This window comes from Lissotriton helveticus, chromosome 1_1 (genome assembly GCF_964261635.1).
Source record: "Lissotriton helveticus chromosome 1_1, aLisHel1.1, whole genome shotgun sequence".
Lineage (NCBI taxonomy): Eukaryota > Metazoa > Chordata > Amphibia > Caudata > Salamandridae > Lissotriton > Lissotriton helveticus.
Window position 1 is genome coordinate 720,970,412 of NC_136057.1, and position 20,148 is coordinate 720,990,559.

Sequence of the window (20,148 nt, forward strand, 5' to 3'; positions counted from 1 at the left end):
TCAGTGCTTAGCATCGGCAGTTCTAAAAAGTAGGTACTGAGAGGAATCACTACCGGACTCTCGAATGTTGCCCTCACCCTCATTGCGAAAAAAAAATCCTAAATATGCAGCACTACCACTCTTCACTACCTTTGAGGTAACGTCCGTCAAAGAGACTTGTTATAGTTCTTTCACAGTCTCTTCATGTCAGAACTGAAGCATTTTCAATGCCATATACAACGAAGCTGTAGTTTTTGGTGATTTATCTTATGCAACTAACAACCATTGACAAAGCCAATAGTCCTGGCTTGTTGTAAGTGTGGATTTTTTACTTGTAGCATTATATATCTGGCTGCAATGACAGAGCAGCAAAATACCAGTTGGGCGGCGCACTATGCTAAGCACAAATTTTTTAGCATATGTGTTTTAAGCTACGCCCTTACTTATATTGGCCACGCCCCTTTGAGAGAAGACCACCCCCGGATTTTTTTAATACAATTTAAAACCCTGGCTAAAAGTGCATGATTTGACCCTGGCATGTGTCTGGAATCATAATAATGGAAGGGAACAGACTGAAAATCTGAAATAATACTAGTAAGGCATTCAATTGGTGCTTCCTGAGTGATTAGATAACTTGAATTTGAAGCTACAGCCTACATAACTTTATAATAAATAACAGTCTGTTATTGATAGTCCTAATAAATTACGCATACTTACCACTGGGTTAACCATAGACTCTAACCACTTGATTTCAACATAAAAATGTTTAAAAGTATGTGACTACATTTCTGCTCTCCCGCACAGCGAGGAAAAAGAACGAGTTGAACTGATGACAACACTGTACAGAATGAATGCTCACTTCATACAACAATCGCCATGTGTTGGCTTTTGCCGCCCTCTTCTGTTGAGCTAAGGTACATTCGAGATTATTTGAAGCAGTAACATTTTTTGAACACTGCTTAAAAAAAAAAGTATTTCAAACAACGAGCGCCATCGGGAAAAAAACAGTTAACACTGTTCTGTCGCAGGGGCAGCAACTATGAACATTCTTCGTAACACACTAACAACAATGCTACAACAATACTGCCGTTTATTGTAATTCAAGCTTTTATTCTGCTATGTAATCAATATTAATACGTACGAATAGTAAAAGCACATGACCAGAGGTGTCTCGACCAGTTGTAGCTGCATGCGATTCCGCGTTGATATGGGTTCCTCATTTTTTTCCACGGTCTCTGGAGTTTGTCTATTTACAGCCCTAATGCGCGAGACCCGAGCGTCTTGTGTTACGCACCAGCTGAAGCCCAGCAGCCCAATCCAAAGGTTCCTTTTATGGATTAGGTTGGCTGCCAGCCTGCCCCTTCCGTCTCTCATCTAAGACCACAGCAGACAGTCGGAGGGCTGCAGCTGCACGCAGTCTAACCTTTGCAGTGACCCGCGAATTCTAGTGCTCTGCTGTTTGCCTTAAGAATGCTCTAAAGCAAATGCAAAAATCCATTTCCCTCTCATTACACCACTTTAACAGCCCCTACAAAAGCCAGAAGGGCACGTGTCACCGGCAATGAAAAGAAAAGGAATTCATATATAAAATCCTCTCAAATATGTCCCTGCGCAAATGCAACACGTGTAATGTGAAATCCCTCAGAGTACGTTGGAAAGAAAGTCAGTAACTTTTAAATAAAGATAATAGTAATGAGCGTTTGTAGTATTTATGACGTGTAAAGGGTACAAACAAAATCTGTGTTAAATAGAAAAAAGAAGAACCAGCAATGGATGTATAATTTGAAAACGTAATGATATATTTTAAATTCAGCAGTAAACAATACATGGATAACTACCCCCAACGCAGTTATCCACGTTACAGATCTAAAATCAGTGTTCGTACCCTCCCGCAGGACAGGCGTGTAGCAAGATGAACATTTGACATCTCCGAGCCCAGACCAATACCCAAAAGATCCTAATTCAACCTCATCACTGCCCCTTTTTTCTGTCCTCTGTGATGGGCAGGGATCAGGTTTGGTAAGAAGTATTAACGTGCAGACGCGGCCGGTGACGGGATAGGGAATACATAAAAGCACTTACCTTGAGCTCGCTGCATCGCCTAAGCGATGGGGTGAGCACAAGGTAAGTGGTTTTATTAATTTTATTTTCCCTATCCCGTTGTATGTCGACTCACCCGGGAAACGGCCACTACAACGCGGCCGTTTCCACGGAAACATTAACCACGCATGCATTACAACGCATGCGTGGTTACCACGAAAGCCTTTACCACGCATACCTTTACTACGATGTACGTAGTAAAGGCATGTGTGGTAAAGGCTAACATTAAAAAAGGGGGCTTGGGGGGGTCTCCCCCCCCCCCAAAAAAAAGAAACTCACCTAAAGTCACTCGGCGTCGTTTAAGAGGAAACGGAAAGAAACTTCAGCTTCCTCTTAAAGACGTACAACGTCACCACGAACAAAGAGAGGAAAAGGTTAGCGTTGAAATAGCATTCCGTTGTAACGCATGCGTGGTAAAGGCATGCGTTGCAACGTAATTCGTTGTAATAACATACAACCCCCTCACCCACCTCCCCCTGACATTCTTACCTGTACCTGCCACGCCTGTTAACGTGTTTCTGTTCTCTTTGAAGCATATGCTGCCACCAATTTATTGGGCGCAGAGGCCTGCAGGAACCTGAGCCATTGGGTCACGGCTTTTGGGAGACTGGGTCTGCAGTTTAAATTGTCTGGGGCGTACTTGTTTACAAAAATTGGAGGGGGGATTGAGCTTCCGATTTCTCGGCAATCACACTGGCATTTACATTATACGACAAGCAAGGCCCCTGATGAGGGGGGCTTAATGGACAGAGAAAAGGAAGAGGAATGTGGATTGGTATGAGTACTAAGTGAGAGACACAATATTTTGAAAAATATGCTAAATGTTTTGGGACTTTCAAAATAAAGAAAGATGTTTTGTTTTTGTTAGTTGGTGTGTGCAAAAATCCCAGGTGAAATCTGACAGACACCTCACCATACCTGACTGAAAGCACCTGCACCCCACTAATCATTGGAAAATACATTTAATAGGGGGGGGGGTAACACCCCAAACACCCCCCGAAGCTACGCCCCTGTTTATTGTGTGTGCACGGTCCCCAGCAGCAGTGCTTGTGCTCGATCTCCCCCTCTGGTTGTCCATGTAGTGTGCCACCCACCACAACATAAAGATGGAGCATGCATTGAGACGTTCAGAAATGACACTTTAATAATTGAAGGAGCTGATAGTGCATCAATCCCAACGAGAACCAGAGGTGTGTTACTTGTTATTTTGTGTCAGTAGCCTGGGGTGTTACAATGGCGACGATGATGGGCTCAGATCCCCCAGTCAAACCCACACCTCCTCGCCTACTTCACTTCAGGTAGCAAACTCAAACTTGCCATCACTGCTAAACCACAGTTGCCAACAATGACTCACTACCAGACCCGGACCAGAGAAAGTCCCTCACCACCTAGAAAACCACACACGCTTCGCTGCAGGTGTGTTTTAACCATCAACTGAGCCATCACATGGCTCCTAACACACCAATTCAAAGATTCCCAGGCAGGCAAACAGAACAACGCTGCCCTCACATGTCACCTAGTGGCAAGTCTACAAACTGCACCTTTCGTAAGCAAATAGGGAATAAAGGTGAACTCGTGTAAGTGAGTAATTTAACAACCAATCTACACTGCTGAGTGCAAAAAACTGAGAAATCTGCCAGCAACCCCCGAACTAGAACACATCACAGTGCTCCACTCCTCAACAACAGATTATAGGATAAGGAAGTTATCGTCTGTAATACAAATTAAAAGTAAATATATCAGGCAGGTAAAAACAAATGGATGAATATCAACAAAATCCTGCTCAACTCCAACCCCAAGGTCTAGTCATGCTATGACTGCTACTGAACACGATATGTTGCCAACACCCAGCTACATGCATGAACCTGTGACAAGAACAGTAGTCCTCTGTCATAGTTGAGGACTTCCTTGCTGCATAGCTCCAGATTCATCACAATCAGCGACCAGATTATTGTCAAAGGCTGGCCTAGACCTTTCCCCATACACAAAATTAGTGTGAGGCTGGGGCAAAAATCAAACAAATGGGATAGCATATATTCCAATTTGAATATCGAGGACAGAAGTCATAGTTGTACCACATGCAGGAACACTAGTATCCGAAAAAGGATGCTTATTTAATGTTAAAAAACAACCTTGTCGTTTTCATTTTTTTCAACATACAACTCATGGAAGACAATATCAGTTCTGTTGACTCTCAGATAATCGGATAAGATATGGAATAAAGTGGCTATGTAGGATCAGGGAAGGTGTTGTCCTTAAGAACAGATGCCCTTAAAGGTACGATTCAAAACAGCATTTCAAATGTCAATTAATTAATAAGCCTTGAGACTCAAAATGAGTCCATATCAGTAAGTTACAATCCATGAAGGCTTATTAAAAATATTAAAGTGAATACAGAAGGCAAACTATTGTTAGTCTCTAATCAGACAAAAAGCATAATAATCAGCCATGGAAAATTAGCATAATTCTCAATATTAATTCACCATAAAGGCTGGTAGCATTTAAATAGATGCAGAATCTGGAAAACAGTCTAAAACCAGAATAAGCAACAGATTAATCGGACAGCATTCCTCACAGTTTGGAGAAAGGACACAAAGAGCCTCAAAATCATGGCTTTTTATGAACAAATCCATAATGGAAACCAATGGAAATCGCAAAGCATAAGGTGAGCAAATGTATAACATGTTCATAAATCAAAATACAGTGACGGCCGGTACGGCGGTGTAGGGAAGGGAAGGTGGTTTAAGAGGGAGGTTTAAAAAAAATTCACTTACCTGATCGCCGCTTCTCTTCCCATGTCATCCCTCAGCTCCGGCCAGAAGAAGGAAGCGCCCGGGCTCCACTGACCTTATTACAATGCTGCAATGCGATTGGTCTGAGCGCCGCAGTTCGGCGCTCAGATGGGGAATGGAAGCCTGGGTGGAGAACATACAAAGTGCATTTGCCGGCAGAGCTTGGCTCCCCTCCTACCCCGGTAGCTTCGGTGAAAAGCCTCGGGGTCACTATTGACGCTGGGCTCTCTCTCGGGCCGCAGGTGGGGACGGTGGTTTCCTCCTGCATGTTCCAGCTACGCAGGATTAGGAAGGTGGCCTACCTCCTTACCCCCGATGCCCTGCTACAGGTCATTATGGCCCTCGTTCTCTCCCGCCTGGATTTTTCGAATTCCATCTATCATGGTTTGCCCAAATGTTCCATCTACAGGCTGCAAATCATTCAAAACCAGGCGGCGAGATTGGCCCTCGGGATACCGAAGTGGCAGTCTGCCAAACCCCTCCTCGTCAAACTGCATTGGCTCCCTGTCAGCCTAAGGGCCGCCTTTAAGCTTGGCTGCCTCATTTTTAAGTCTCTCTCTGGTTCTTGCCCCGCTTTTCTGAAATCCCTCATCCAACCCTACTGTCCTTCACGCAATCTTAGATCACTTCACTTACATCTTTTGGTGGTCCCCTCCTTTAAACTCTGTAGATCTGGTGGTCGAAGATTCGCCGTCCTCGGCCCCAAACTCTGGAACTCTCTCCCTCTTCCAGTTAGGATCTCCGGTACTCTTATCCAATTCCGCAAATCACTAAAAACCTGGCTCTTTCCACAACCCAGCTAAACTCCCTCTGTTTCTTCTCAGCACCCCTTCAGCGCCATGATACCCACGGTGACAGTGCGCTTTATAAACACCCCCTTAACATAACATAACATAACATTTGACGGTTTGGCCAGGCCAAGACGGCTTGCCAAACCATCATGCACACTTTAGAGTGCATCAACCTCTCCTCATCCCTGGTCAAGGAGCCCGGCCCGCCCAAAACTGGCAGATACTAAAACTAAAATGATGATAACTTACTTTATTATCATTTTATTTTTTCTTTCACAATGTTCCACAAGCAGTGGGGCGACTATCCTCCGCCTTAGCTGAGGAGCAGCCACTGTCAAAATACAGAATTAATATGTCACATAATACCATCATTCCAGAACTGTCTCCCTAAATAAGTATTAATAAACTCCACTCTGACCTAATGTCATTGAAAGCAACAGTACACATCTAGCTACATAAACAGTGAAAGCTAAATAAATGAATGGATCTACAGTGAACAAGACAGGTAGAGACCCTGGAAAAGACCTTGGAGAGAAACAAATTAACCTGGTCGGAGGCTCTCCAACAACAACATGCCATCACAAAGCATCAGTGCACATTACACTGCATGCCATGTCATTGAGAAATGAAAGCATTTTGAAAATATGGCTACTCTGTCATCTAATATGGAGTCGAGAACTAATTGAGGCCTAGTTCGGCCTAGGTCAGGAAAACAGAGTACTGTACATCGCAGTTTTGTCGTTTCACATAATCATGTTGCTAAACAAATATGATTTTAACCAAGAATAAATTCAGCAGTTCCATGCCCTTTACTTTGGGTTGAAATTAGCCCCGAGGGTGTATGTGAAGCTGCAGGCACCCCCTGCCGAGCATGTTGCACTTATGAGACACTCAAGTTCCCCTTATTTGGACTGGTTGATTTGTCCCTCAACTCCCCAGTTGTCCAGGATTCTGTTGGCATTGGTGTACGCAATGCTGTGGGTATAAGGGGGATCCATAATCCTAAAGTCTTGTAGTGTTGTGCCCTGTCAAAAGTAAGAGTTCATTGGGGCTTTTCTCAACACTTGTGCAGAGCATGTATTCATCGTTTCTGTTGGGTCTCTGTACCACTGGACTCATCCTTAGGATCTCCACTGTACAATGAGAAGCCGTACATGTTTTGATGGTATTGGACTAGGTTTAGCCTTTTTTTCGTTAGAAGTCCACCTGGCAGCATTTACAGTTTTGAGGAGGTTTTTTGGGGATGAGTTGACTGTACCCCAAAGATGGCATGATTACCAATTTTTCCAGGATTTTGAGTTGACAGAAACTAGGTTCAGGACTATTTTTTATAACTTTATTTTTAATGTTTTGAAGGAAGACCCTTTAAACCATTAGAAATGATCTTGCAGACATTTCTGACACATTAAAGTTACCTTTATGGTAGAAATTACGTAAGCAAGGATTTGGGGTAGATTGGAGCTCTCTCTTATGAGGAATTGTACTTCAAGGTTTGTTTTTGAGGATTTCTCCACCCTTTGAACCTAAGATTTTGTCTAGCTTCCAGGCATCTCAGCATATTGTCCTTCCCAATCTCTCTATTGAGGATTCTGGTTATCTGGTCTGGCATGGAGTGCAATACCACGCTCTTGATGTCAGTGGCATTACAAAACTTTAGGGGGCCCCTGCCAATTACTTGGAGGGCGCGCCCTCTGACCAAACTCAGGTGCTCTCAGGCCAGGGTACTGTGCTGAGGGGGGCCCCTAGAGCTTGAGGCCCCCGGCATCGTGGGGGCTCTAGGGATCTTTGTTACATCCCTGCTTGATGTTCAAAGAGCAGTGAGAGTTCATCTGCCTCATACAGGGTCCTTCAGGAAGGCTTATTGTTTATTCCCTTTGGCTTATGACACATGGGGAAATCCATCCACGTGCTGCTGCTACTTTTGGGTGGGTATGGTCAGCTACAACCCTGTATTTTTCTGATGCTAGAGTGCTACTTCCCTTTTTGGTTCAAAGCAGTCAAGAAGGATGACAGACTCTAAAGGAGGTTCCCTGATTGACTTTATAGGTCTGCCACATCGGCTGCACTTAACACTTTAATTTCATATTATTGCTTCAAGTTTTTGCAGCCCCACTACAGAAAGCTGCATTGAGTGTTGCAGGATCTCGTTCTAACTCTTATTCGAATTGTACTTTAATATTATAGACTTTGTCCTTTTTAATAAAACTGTCATGTTGATTGATTCGCCTGTATTTTGGTTACGTGATGTATTCACTTGGGCACCAGCTGAATTATGTCAAGCTACATCCTGATTTTTAGGATTGTAGTGGGCCGAGTGGAAGGTGGTAAAACCCAGATTACTTACCAGTAATCTTCATTAGTTTACACTTGCTAGATTCTTGCTCCCTGTGACGATAAGACCTCAGATTTTAGGAATGAGGAAGAGTAGGAGATAGGGTAAGGAAGATTACCAGTTAAGTATTTGGAGCATGAGTTCGGTGTTTCACTGCCAGTCTCACCACCTATATGGATGCTCTGAAAACAACTTACTTCAAAGACGCCTTTCGCCTGGGATAGATAGGAAAGTCTTGAGCAGAACTAGACTCCCGTTCACAGCCCCCTAACATTCTGAACTTCAAATGCCTGCCAGGGTTTCACGTTTATTTACAATGGACTTGGTGGAAGGAGCTCCAGCACAAAAGATGTTGTGCCCAATTCAACTTTAGAAACTCGTTTTTATTTTGAGGGCAGAGGTCGAAGTTGACAGGAAGTGTTGTGAATTGCTTTGACATACTTTTTTAATTAATAAAAGCTTCTGCTGTACTCAGCATTAAAGGACAGGCAGCGTGGGATTCCAATATTGGATTGTTGGCATTATATGAAATTAAATTAAAATAAATAGTGACTTATTCTTGCTTGCTTCATGGGTCTTTGCTGTGTTGTTAGTCCCAGGTATGGCCCCCAAAACCTTTAGCGCAGCCTGGCCATCCGGCATTACCTCGATTGAGTTATAGGTAAGGCTGTCCCTGTCTTTAGCATGCAATGTGATCATTTCTCCACCTCTCTCTTTCGACACCTTCAGCACCAATTCGTAAGGTTGGCTTCAACCCCTCTGTCCCTTTTTGTACAACCTCGGCCCCTGGCGTGGGGCAGGGCCACTGGAATTATGTGATTCTCTGGCAAGGGCGTTTTTGCAGAACTATGAATTTGCGGCATTTGCCACTTAATCCATCATCTACTACATAATCTATAGATTTTGACAAAAGAAATGCTTTCTAGCTCAGTCAGAACAAAAGTTACTAAAAACATGTTCTAGAGCAGTGGAAAGCCCTTCGTAAAAGTTGACTAGTAATCTTTCAGTTTTTTATAACTGTATTTGAATATTAAACTGGTACCAGTGAGGTAAAGTCTTTGCTCAGTGTTACCTTGTGTAAAAATAGGCAAAAAAAAGAAGCAATACTATCACAAAATGTGGTGCAGTAGACCACATAATGTGCCTTTTCTTGCCGCACAATTTAGTAAACCCTACCGCATAAATGTAGGTCCTCCCTTGTCGCATATTTCCAATGGCCTTTGCATGGGGAAATTAACATTAGTGCCGTGGGCCCTGCACATCATCAATGGGAATGGATTTAATAATGACATGTTGATGTATCACAAAACAATCAAGAAAGATTTATGTTAATGTGCTTGTCTACACTCCTCAGAGGCAGTTACATTTCAGAAGAACAACAGGTAAAGATTAAGCTTTCTCATTATGGAAAATAACAGTCATGGGTTAGATTGTAAACCTAGAATTTCCGTTGAAAACACATGCAGCGCATTTGAACGCTAAAGCGTGAAAAACAGGTGATGGTACGATTCCGGATAACTAATGCACATGAAACTTTTTATAATTATCGTTTTCCAGGACTTGCTTTCCTTTTTCAAATACACACTTTGTGCAAAATAAAACCATTTATAAGGTATTCTTTTTTTATAGTCGCGTGGAACCTGAGGAATGTAAAGAAAATTTGTTAACTAACATTTCTCCGTCATTCTGGGCCTTAAAGTCTAAGGTTTCTATTGTGATTCCCCTTTACCCTTAGAATACTTAAGGGACATTCCTCAACTATTGAGTGTGCCTATGGTGAGCGAGAACGGCCACTGAGCCGACACCACGATTATCAGGCGTAAATACTGATCCAGGGTGAATTAACAAGACGCTGCACTACCGCGAGCACTTCTGACTTGTAAACTTTAGCTTGAGATTAAGGCTGGGCGTAGTTCGCGAAGTAGCGCTTCGCGAAGCTACGCGAAGTGCACTTTGCACTACGCGAACTTCACGTAGCACTACGCGAGCTGCGTAGTAGCATGTTCGCACTGTGCAAGATGCATTTTCAATGATTGCACAGTGCAAACAAGCATCCAGCACTGTGCAATCATTGAAAACGGCATCTTGCACAGTGCGAGCTGTAGTTTTCTGCCGCTCCAGTAGATTTTTACTCGAGCGGCAGCTTTCTCAACGCGAACTGGTAGTTTCTCATCGCAGCGGTCGCGAGCATGCACGACCACTCGCAATGAGAAACCTGACCTTCCCACGTTGAGAGAGTCTCGCCGGGATGTCATTTTGCTTGCTCGCGGTCGCGAACATGACGATGGGGACCGCGAACAAGCAAAAAATGACCGCTATGCTGTGCTATGCGTGTTCGCACTGTGCTACGTGCAGCTCGCGTAGTGCGAAGTTGCGCAAACTTCGCAAACTACGCGAGCGTAGCTTAGTGCTTCGCCCAGGGTTACTTGAGATGTGAACCTAGCTGCCTAGAGTGGTTTGGCGTCGCCCACTGTCGCAAACCGAGGACAATGACCACTGAATTTTCACGGGCACACACAGAGCCCTGTGTAGGTACTGCGACTCACATGCCAAACTACTGAAAGTATAGGACACATCAAGCAGAGGACAATTCACTGGTATGTAACAGGGTCGGTCAGGGATAGAAAAAGGGATGGGAACCAAAAGAAAAGTGGAACCCAGTAGTGACTTAGATAGTTAAAAACAAGTGTACAGTGTTTCCAATTTAGGGCAGTTTTGAACTTGAAAAGACACGCTGCATAGGTGCTTTGTAAGGTAGGGAGGACTGCATGTATTTGTGGTTGCTTAGATAATGTTTGTTTTAATATCAGGGACATTAACAGTAAGAGACGGCCCAGCAGAACATAAAACAGGTCCACAAACAGCCCAAAACCTGTCCCAACACTGGCCTGTCAGACCAGCTTATTTGGCACTGCCTGACTGCCCTAGAAGCCAATCCGACTCTGGTGTGTATTAATACATTTTAGTCACGGAGGCAAGTCGATGTCGTTTATACTCCTTAGTCTGGTTTTATTCTTAATAATATTTTTGACAGTTGATTTTGATTGCTAAGGACACAGGGTAGTCAGACCTACCATTCTACTACTAAACAAACTTCAATAGAACTGGCAGCATATTTATAAATCCAGTGGAATATATTCAAACATCAATGTGGACTACAATAAAAGTACATACTTCTGCTCATTTCTATTCTCTCATTAGATGCAATATTAGCACATGCGTTAAACATATTGAAATTACAAATGTCAGGTTACCGCCCTGACTCGAGAAAGGCTCCATCCTTTGAAGTAAACCTGTATTTGCGTCGTGCTCTATGTAACACAAATCTCTCCGTATCACACGGTGCCGCATGATACACAGTTCTGTGGGGGCGGGGGTTGAGCAGACGCCTCCAGGGAGCCTCGGGGTCAGACTAATGTTGTCACAGTAACAGGTGTCAAAGCCACCCGTCTGCTCCCGCTGCCCAGCGAGACCCGTAAAAACATTCCAGGGCTGACCCCGCAAACTCCGCCGCCAGCAGCCGGCGAAGCAGGGTGCTGGGGTAACAAATGTTAAAACCTGCACAGGAGGCAGCGTTAAAAGGAGAGCCCGATGCAGCTCAAGCTGCAAGTGAATACATGACACCGAGTTTTCATGTCACCATTCTTCATTTCTGTATCTTTTGATAGAGAAATGAAGAAACCATTCTCATGGTTGCTGTCGGATTACAAGAGCTAGAATAGCATGGGGTCTGTAACTCGAGTGCCTCGAGGCCTGCTCGCTGGAGGTACGCTGATGATGTACTGCGCAGTATTCTCAAAGCCGTTTAGAATGAATACAAGCGACACGCATCTTGTTTACTGATTGGAAGGTGCATATCACTGGAGATGTGTATGTTTCTCTCTAGAAGTATTCCTATTTGTGGGTTTGTGCAAAACGATCCAGTGTAAACCAAATGTCCTGCGACGTCCCCATTGATGTTGGGAGCTGGCACTGGTGGGGAACAGGATAAACGGCAGCTGAAGAGAGTGATGGAGAGAAGGGTGGAGACCAGGAAAGGTTGACTGATGACGGTGACTCTAATGATGTCATCTCATCAGTGACTGCTGGGTAGCTCATTATCGAAAGAGTTAACAGGATTCTCTCAGACTCCTCCTAAGAGAGGGCCCAGGTTCCTGAGACCAAAACCAGGTTTCAATGAACAATCCTTCCAGGCCGCCTTCAGGATGGTTTCCGAGGGCTAATAGGGTGGCTGGGGTAACCAGTGCCCAGGTGCGCTGTTAGGATTCCATATTTTTCAGCACAGATGTAACACTAGTTCCTTTTTTTGTTGTCTCGATTCAGACCTCTGTCTGCTGGAACAGCATTGTATTCACTACTACACAGAGGCAGGTCTTGCCCATGGTTAGATGCCTTTGTTGTCAATCTCAGTCCCCCTCTTTTTTTTGGCCTTCCTCACTGTTTTGTGATTTTGCCGCTGGTGAAGCATAATTTGTTTTCCCTATTGCTTTCTGGCTGCCTAGCGTGTAGCCTTTCACTGCTGACATCAATTACTTAATTTCCCAGTTTTATTTTATTTTATTATTTGTTTGGTACTGCAAGGGAATACATGTCATGGTTTTCGTAGCATGCTCCTGCTCTTTACTTCATCCCTTCCATTTCTCCCCCCTCCTGCTCCTCATCGGCACGCCAGGTGCTGGAAGGCAGCCTTGATGATGCCCGGGATGTTCTCCTAATGCTCGTCCCTGGTCCACCAAATGCCAGCTGGCAGTCTTAGTGATGCCCTGGGTGCTTTGCTGTTACACTATCCAATGCTGTTCCTTTCAATGAGATTGCCACTACTGGCTTTGCCAATGCCTGAGGCTTTTAAAAGGAACCAGCACTGGACATGTGCATTAGACATGTTAAATGCATAGCCATTTAACATTAGATATATTAAGCGTATAAAAAACACTGAAAACCATGTTTTCTATACTTTCAAGATGGCCGCCATATTGCATGACGCAATTTGCATTATACCATTGAACCAACATAAGTGATGCACATAACGATGCAACGCTCTTTGCTTCGAGCAATGTGGTGGCCATCTAAAAAGTATAGAAATCTATACTTTTAACATAGTCATTTTGGCACCAGCAGAGCTGAATGTACCACTCGTTCATCATTGGCAGCGTGAGACCAATTGGCTTTGTTACTCCTTGTTTGATTAAGCGAACAACAGATTGCTAGTACAGAAGAAAGGCGAATGAGGAGTGCATTCTTTAATAGGTGGTTAAGAGGAGCCAGAGTAATGTGCAACCATGAAGGTAAGAGAGGTATTCCATATTGAGAGAAAAGATTATACCCTCTAAGTCACAGTAGTGAGAGAGTGAATAGTGGATTTTATGTGGAATGTTCACGGCAGGCATAGCTGGTGTTTTGTTAACCTATAAACAGCGCAATGTATATATGTACGCTAGAAACTGTTTGACCATCTTGCTAGACATTGTATTGACTTATGCCACAATTGGACAAAGAGTAAGCTTTGGATAAAAAAAATAGAGATAATGAAGAGAAATAAAGAGTCAGGGTCCACTTATTCTCAGGTAACTGAGTCAGAGAGAATCCATCACCTACTGTAGCCGAACTGCAAAAGGGTGAAAAGGGAAAACGATCCTCATTTCACCAGTTAAAGACATGTATGTATGTACATGTATATCATGGCACCCAATTGTAACAAGTACACATAACACACGAGAGGGCTGCTGCAGGTGTATTTATAAAATTCTTGTCAGACAGTATGATGTACCAACCCAATCACTAACATTAGTCTAACTGAGTTCAACACTAAATATATCACTTACCTTTACAAAAGTGGATATCCCTATAGTTTTTGACACCCACAAGGTCTCAGGGGTGGCGGAAGCACTAAAGAACTTGTTGAATTAGTGCTTAGTAGCACAGTGTCAGGAGAAGACAATGCAGGGGGGTTGAGAAGATCAGCAAGCAGCCTCAAGTCATAGATTACATAAGGAAACCCACTGTAAAAAAATAGTGTGTCCAAAAACAATCAGCTAGGAAAAAATCCAGTACCAACAGGCTTGAGATGATCCAGTTCCATCAGCTAAACTGAGCCAAGTTTTATGAAGCATGTTGTGCCTGAGTGCCAACAGTGGATCCAGTGACCCAGCGTTATCGACCCTCACTGGAACAATGTAACCTCTTTCATTCTTTTGGAATCATGCTCAGTCCATGGGAACAGGTTCACATCCCATTGGGTTCACTCAGTAGTCCATTCTCCTGAAGTTAGTAAGTTGAGTACAACTGAGATGGCTAACAGACATGTTATCAGTGTCAAGACCATAGAGGGATTATGTAATCAGTGTCAGAATGTTACTGTACCATGAGGAATGACATGCTTCAGTTCCATCAGTGATGGCTTGTTGCAGTAATGCTATCATGCGTGTCAGTGCAATTAGTTTTAAGGTATCACATTTGTGTAAATTATTTCACAACCCAATGCATCAGTCATGATATGAAAAACCCCAGTCACAGACTTATTATAATTCACCATCTATGCCCGTGCTGGTCTCATTTGCAGGACGACCTCCATTATTGCCAACAATGAGATATCCCAATGTTAGGCGATATGGCATTTGCTAGCTTCATCAGACACAACACTCACAAATATGATTAGTCACATGATCCCCAAACCCTGTTCACCCATGGAGCATTTGACCCACCTCCGGTGTTCTTCAGAGCATTCAGCTACAGAGAGCCTTGAGGTGACCAGCCAAAGCAGGGCCCTTTACAATAAGCCAGGCGGTACTCTAGCACCGTAACTCATGACAGGTCCTTGAAGTTTGTGAGTTCCAACACCCATATAATAACCCAGTCACTTAAGTCATGATGTAGCCCTGTCCCAACACATATGGTATATTCTGGTTGCGTAAGTCTTGGCAGCTCCGTCCGCAGTTTAGGACCCAAGTGCCAAATGCCGCAGTGCAGCTCTTTGCAATTATCTAATTTCGTTCCTGCCATCAGCTATGGCATAACTACATGATGCTGCAGTACCACTGCCTTTGTTTATCGCTATCTGAATAGGCATAATGGCCTATCAAAGAACAGCATGCTTCACACTAGCTCTTCTTCAACCTTTGCCTGACCACGGACGAACTCACTCAAAGCATGTGCCGAGGGGGCAGCGGCCTGGGGGCACAGAAGCAATGCCAGGCAGACCAACGAAAGCATCTCCTTGTCATCATGAATGCGCATTAGAGAGTATATGTACGAGTGAGGTGGGAGGCTGGACCAAATATATTGGCCTAGTCACCCTGTTCCTGTACGTGTAATGTGTCTAGGTCTTACTGCTGCTGCTGAGTAGCAGAGAAAGTGGAGGTCTGAGACTTATGTTGCACTTAATGGGGAGGTGTGTGTTAGCTGAAAAAAAAGTTTCGTAAGGTATATTGCTTTTCTACTTACACGTTGAAGAGCAATGTCCGGACTTAGATCTTTTCTGTAGGGTGCATGGATAGATATTCTTGTGTCTTAGCTAAGATCCGTCAATGTGCATCCGTAATTTAAAACATGCCTCAACCAAACATGTTTTTGTATGTGGATGATTAGTAGCTCAAAAACCTAACAACAAATCCAATTACTTAAAGGGAATATTTAACAAAGTTTCAAGGCAAGTCACAGTCGATTCGCATAAACCAAATTGGTTTTAAGACTGTCTGACACAAATGTTTCTAAAATAGCTTCCGAATTGCAAAGCATTGTACATTAGTAAAGATTTTAGAAAGTTTTTGTCGCTGTCCTTTTACAACAGGCTGTTGCCGAATTGATAAATCCATTCTCACAATCAGTGTACAGGACTGCAATCGGTCCAGGAGAGACTTTAAGTGCCAACGCTCAATGCTGGATAAAGCGGTTTTGAGAAATCATATAACATTGTTGAGTGACAGCTGTTGATATCTGCTTTCAGGGTTGCTGAGGCTCATGGGATACGACACAAGTATCCATCAACTCAAGGGGTCTTTCACTAACACACAATACATTTGAAATGTCAACTAACCTAGTAGTCTTTTTTGGACTGGCTGCAATTCCACTGTGATTAGACGGAGTTGCATATCTGGCTGCCAGACTGTGTAAGAAGAAACAGAGAAATTGAATTATGCACAGGAAGGACAAAACGAACAGCATGAGATGTCATATCATGGGAACATGCACATAAAACACGGATGGCAACATTGTACAATATGTAGCGTTAAGAAGTGAGAATGTACAGTAATTGAAAAAGGCACACAGGCAGAAACTGCAAAGATAAGAACACGTGGTGATGGCTCCTGCTTCGCATTGCCCCTACCACGCACAGATATGACTGGATGTTTGCCACATGTAATAACATCTCTACTCTTACAATTGACACTGAAACGAAAATTGATGCTTTGCACCGACCAATAGGATGGCAATGCACAAAGGAGAACGAGACACTTCTTCAATGGTTTATGAATCAACAATAACCAGCACAATATTTGAGAACCTTTGCCTTTTATGAACACCCTGGAATACTTGGCATTAACCCCTGCACTGCGGCAGCTATTCCGCCGCAGTGCTAAGGGGGCGGGGCGGCCGCGTGGCGGACGCATGCTGGTGATGGAACCGCTCCGTCACCAGCCGCGGTTGCGCTGTGCTCATGACGGAGCGGTTCCGTCACGGCCCCGCCCGCTCAATAGAACGCTCAGCGCAGGCGCAGAATCCGCGCCGCGCAGGCGTGCCGAGCGGGCTGTGACGGAACCGCTCCGTCATCAGCACAGCGCGACCGCAGCTGATGACGGAGTGGTTCCGTCACCAGCAGGGGAGGGGTTAATATCGGACTGATTGGGAGCTAGGAATAGCACAGACATCAAAGTCATTGTGAACTAAGGAGGAAGAAAGGACCGTGTGGCGAGGGCCAATAACCACAATTTTTAGGCAATTGCTGAACTGTAGGATTCATAAAAGAGGCTTTGATGTATTTAGATCTCTTACCATGCTCAGCTCTCAACTGGGACGTTCGATTTGACAAGCGCACAGGTGAGAAAAAGATCAACACCTAGATGTTAGTAAACTCGAAACATAAATCTGAAGCCCTATGAGTTCAAAAGGTTGACAACAGATATCGAGGCTACTCATTGCTTTGTGATGCTACTCATTGACGAGCTTGTCAGATAGATGCGGGTGTAAGTCACCCACTGTATTGATCTCTTTCTAAACTTTAGGCCGCAGGCTTTAATCATGGGCACTCACACATGGCAACTAAGCCACTGACAAAAAATTAGTACGTTCAGTAGTCACTAGGGTGAGAACACTGTGCACTATATACATACAGCTATTATGGGAATTACTTCCCTAGCTCAAAGAAGAATTTTGGAACAGTAATTGCTGAGCTAATTGCAAAAGCAATTTGAACCATAAAATCAAGTTAATCATTCAAAATGAAGTATTTTCCATGAATTCTGAACTACAAGCGTAGATGTACCAAAAAACACAGAAATGTTTATTGCAATACACTTAGGGCCTTATTATGATTCCTGCAAGTTGTGGCATGCACCATGTCGTGCATGCCACATCGGGTAGGAACAAGGTTGCAATTTCAAAGGGGCACAGCATGTGAATGCACCCCAAGGCCAAGATTTGGCTGTGAGCCCTGTTAGTCCTGTGAGAGCAGGATGCAGAAGAAACATTTAGGGCCTTATTACGACTTTGGCATTCTTCCAATAGGACCCCCACCAAGGCGGTTCCAGGAAGACCGCCAAGGCTGTGGTTAGCCTGTCTGACAGATTATGAGTTTAATCGAGGGTGGTGTGGCAGCGGCCGTGTTAAGCTCATAAGAGAGATTAAACAGCATAACACTGCTCTGAGAGTGCCTGCAGGATATAATAAAGGGTTCACCCAAATATAGTCACTGGGACCTGGGTAATAACACTACTGAGAAAGGGGGGTCCCAGCAATGAACAAACATTTTTTGGCACAGACAGATTAACTCTGCCCACTGTAAGCCCCACGCCAGCGGAATACTCTCTGTTCTGCCAGTGGTTTACTTTCCCCGTAAATTGACCTAATTTCATTCCGTCTTTTCTGCAGACGGTTACATCTCGACATCAGATACCACGAACGCGAGTCTACGCACAGGGAGACCCTGTCTACCTTCCGTAAGCCTCGCGCCTACATTATTGTATTCCCCTTTGGTAGTCACGATCCTAATTTTTGATTTAACTAAATCCCATCTTTATTCTCCAGACGTTGCAACCTGACGTCGTGAAAATCTTGCCACAAACGGAGAATCCATCATATCTGTAAGTCCATTGCCTTATTTTCTAGTTATGGGTTAGCGACCTTTTCAATTACACAAGCCGTTTGTGATTAATGCCATGTTGGTTTCCTTCTATTCCCAGACCCGAGGGCAGCCTTACATCATTCAATATGTAAGTGCATTTTTATCAATTGCTAATACTAGAATTATTCCAATGTCAGGTTCCCCACTAAACTATACCTTCATATTCTTAGGACCTGAAGCAAGTCTTCCTAACTAACTAATCTCCAGTCCAACTTGTAACGTTGAGACGAGCAACCAAGGGTATGTCTTTTCCGCCATCACAGTGTGCTTTATTTTGTAAAAGTCCGATTCATGCACCTTACTGCAATTAATTCGAATCCTATGTGCTTACTAAATAGGTTGTCTGCCCAGTCCCCGTCCTGATGAAGACCCCGAAGCAAGGTTAAAACTAACCCCTGCAACTACTAGAGGGTCGAAACGTCGACAGCTTTTATGTTTATCAGCTTCACCCCATCATTTAGTCATTTAATGTGATATGTGGAGTATGATTTGTATTCAATGATGTACTGAACCTATGGTCTTTCCCCTTTTGTCTATGTTTGAATTCGATACACAGTACAGTGTGGCCATTTGGCTGTTTTTTATTGTCACTATCCCATACCCACACCACCTTGCACTATCCTCCCTTCCCGGGGCACTATGTATTTTGTGAATGTTTATCTAAACTAAGTATGATTAACGCATACCTACATTGTGAATATATAACAGTGTAGGTTAATTAATTGTTTCTTTATTCATTTTCAACGGTTCCAAAATTGTTTTGTTCATTGCTGGGACCCCCCTTTCTCAGTACTGTTATTACCCAGGTCCCAGTGACTATATTTGGGTGAACCCTTTATTATATCCTGCAGGCACTCTCAGAGCAGTGGTATGCTGTTTAATCTCTCTTATGAGCTTAACACGACCGCTGCCACACCACCCTCGATTAAACTCATAATCTGTCAGACAGGCTAACAACAGCCTTGGCGTTCTCCCTGGAACCGCCTTGGTGGGGGTCCTATTGGAAGAATGCCAAAGTCGTAATAAGGCCCTAAATGTTTCTTCTGCACCCTGCTCTCACAGGACTAACAGGGCTCACAGCCAAATCTTGGCCTTGGGGTGCATTCACATGCTGTGCCCTTTGAAATTGCAACCTTGTTCCTACCCGATGTGGCATGCACGACATGGTGCATGCCACAACTTGCAGGAATGTGCTGCAGGCACACTCAGAGCAGTAGTATGCTGTTTAGGCTCTCTTATGAGTTCAACACAGCCACACCGCTCTGGATTAAACTCATAATCTGGCAGACAGGCTAACCACAGCCTCGGCGGTCTTCCTGGAACCGCCTTGGTGGAGGTCCTATTGGAAGAATGCCAAAGTTGTAATAAGGCCCTAAATGTTTCTTCTGCATCTTGCTCTCACAGGACTATTAGGGCTCCCGGCTGAATCTGGGCTTTGGGAGACATGCAGGGGGGCACATGTTGTGCCTCCTTGGAATTTCACCCTTGTTCCTGCACGATGTGGCATGAACGACATGGTGCATGCCACAACTTGCAGGAATGTGCTGCCGGCACTCTCACAGTAGTGGTATACGGTTTGCAGCCATTATCCTGCATTTTTTATCCCGCGGACTTTCAGGCTGCTTACCATTTACGAGCAAGGACATTGACCTCGCATACCATCATGCCGCATTTTTTCAAAACGCATGTGCATTTATCACGCATGCCTTTACAACGAATTACGTTGTAAAGGCATGTATGGTAAATGCATTTGCGTTTTGAAAACCACGATGACGAGAGAGGTAAGGGGGTTTGGGTTAATTTTTTAGGGGTGGGGGT

At 44.0% G+C, this 20,148-nt stretch overlaps 1 protein-coding gene across 2 annotated transcripts in view; it reads right to left on the reverse strand.

Annotated features, from left to right (window-relative positions):
• Positions 1 to 20,148, reverse strand: part of NAV3 (neuron navigator 3) — a 1,248,418-nt gene that overhangs the window by 774,258 nt on the left and 454,012 nt on the right. For both annotated transcript variants that reach the window (XM_078674251.1, XM_078674250.1), the window contains exon 6: positions 16,027 to 16,095. In XM_078674251.1, the coding sequence (XP_078530377.1) occupies positions 16,027 to 16,095 (69 nt within the window). The remainder of the gene's footprint in view (positions 1 to 16,026; positions 16,096 to 20,148) is intronic.